Below are 2070 nucleotides of genomic sequence, written 5' to 3' on the forward strand. Positions count from 1 at the left end.
TCCCATGAATTCTCAGTTTTCCCATGAACTCCATAAATTCCCTTTTTCCCATGAATTCCCTTTTCTCCACGAACTCCCTGTTTTCCTATGAATCCCCCTTTTCCCATGATTTCCCTTTTCCCCATGAACTCCCTTTTCTCCATTAATTCCCTTTTCCCATGAATTTCCTTTTTCCCATTAATCCCCTTTCCCATGAACTCCCTTTTCTCCATAAATTTCCTTTTTCCCATTAGTACCCTTTTCCCATGAATTCCCTGTTTTTTCCATGAACTCCCTTTTTCCATGAATTCTCTTTTTTCATTAATTCCCTTTTTCCCATGAATCCCCTTTTTCCCACGAATTCCCTTTTTCCCATGAACTCCCTGTTTTCCCGTGAATCCCTTTTTTCCCAGTAATCCCTTTTCCCATGAATTCCATTTTTCCATGAATTCCCTTTTTCCCACGAACTCCCTTTTCTCCATTAATTCCCTTTTCCCCACAAACTCCCTTTTCCCCCATGAATTCTCTTTTTTCGTTAATCCCCTTTTTCCCATTAATCCCCTTTCCCATGAATTCCCTGTTTTCCCATTAATTCTCTTTTCTCCATGAATTCCCCTTTTCCCATGAATCCCCTTTTCCCCCTGAACTCCCTTTTTCCCACAAATCCCTTTTCCCATGAATCCCTTTTTCCCACAAATCCCTTTTCCCACAAATCCCTTTTCCCATGAATCCCTTTTTCCCACTAATCCCTTTTCCCATGAACTCCCTTTTTCCCATGAACTCCCTTTTTCCCATGGACCCCCTTTTCCCATGAATCCCCTTTTTCCCCTAAACTCCCTTTTTCCCATTAATCCCCTTTCCCATGAACTCCCTTTATCCGATAAACTCCCTTTTCCCCATGAACTCCCTTTTCTCCATTAATTCCCTTTTCCCATGAATTTCCTTTTTCCCATTAATCCCCTTTCCCATGAACTCCCTGTTTTCCCATGAATCCCCTTTTCCCATGAATCTCCTTTTCCCATAAATCCCCTTTTTCCCACAAATTCCCTTTTTCCCATGAATTCCCTTTTTCCCACGAACTCCCTTTTCTCCATTAATTCCTTTTTTCCCACAAACTCCCTTTTCCCCCATGAATTCTCTTTTTTGTTAATTCCCTTTTTCCCATGAATCCCCTTTTTCCCACGAATTCGCTTTTTCCCATGAACTCCCTGTTTTCCCATAAACTCTCTTTTTCCCGCGAATTCCCTTTCCTCCATTAATTCCCTTTTTCCCACGAATTCCCTTTTTCCCATGAATCCCCTTTTCCCGTAAATTCCCTTTTTCCCGTTAATCCCCTTTCCCATGAACTTCCTGTTTTCCCATGAATCCCTTTTCCCATGAATTCCCTTTTCCCATGAACTCCCTTTTCTCCATGAATCCCCTTTCCCCTAAATCCCCTATTTCCATAAACTCCCTCTTTTCCCACAAACTCCCCATTTCCCCGCAGCAGCACGAGAAGAGCCCATCCCCGGCCGTGTCGCGCCCGCGGGGTTGGGATTCCCCCGGCTCCCTGGACCGGGGCGAGCTGGAGGTGACGAGCCCGGCGCTGCGGAGCCGCCCCGTCACCCGCAGCATGGGCCAGGGTGACACCATGGAGGTGCCATCGAGCCCCGTGCGCCGAGCCAAGCGGGCACGGCTCTGCTCCTCCAGCAGCTCGGTGAGTTGGGACACACTCTGGGCACCGGGAGGGTTTTTCTGGGGCTCTGCCGTGTCCCTTTTGTCACCTCCTCGTTCGCAGGATGCGGCCGTGAGGAGTTTTTTCCACCCCAGCTCGCAGCACCGCGATTGGTGTCCCTGGGTGAGCAGCGAGGAGGAATTCCAGGATGATGGCACGGACAAGGAGCCCGGGAAGGCCGTGCCAGGATGGGAATTGGTGCTCAGGAGGCTCCTTGGCATCCGGAAATGTGACACCGTGCCCGAGGCAGAGCCTGTGGTGAGCGGCTCAAACGGGAACGGTGCCCAGGGAGTGGGAATTGGGGATGGACGGGCTCTGTTTGGGGTGAGCACAATCACAGCTGGGGAGAAGGACAAAGTGGAGAGCCTGGAGCATTG

At 49.0% G+C, this 2070-nt stretch overlaps 1 protein-coding gene across 1 annotated transcript in view; it reads left to right on the forward strand.

Annotated features, from left to right (window-relative positions):
• Window positions 1-1390: 1390 nt before the first annotated feature.
• The window catches only part of ZC3HC1 (zinc finger C3HC-type containing 1), a gene marked incomplete at its 3' end in the record, with an annotated part of 2904 nt that continues 2224 nt past the window's right edge, over window positions 1391-2070 (forward strand). Inside the window, exons 1-2 of the mRNA XM_057389188.1 lie at window positions 1391-1675; window positions 1757-1951. Coding sequence (XP_057245171.1) covers window positions 1391-1675; window positions 1757-1951 — 480 coding nt within the window. The remainder of the gene's footprint in view (window positions 1676-1756; window positions 1952-2070) is intronic.

The sequence above is a fragment of the Malurus melanocephalus genome, unplaced genomic scaffold, assembly GCF_030028575.1.
Source record: "Malurus melanocephalus ecotype Western Australia unplaced genomic scaffold, MMel_1.1 scaffold_3888, whole genome shotgun sequence".
Classification (NCBI taxonomy): Eukaryota; Metazoa; Chordata; class Aves; order Passeriformes; family Maluridae; genus Malurus; species Malurus melanocephalus.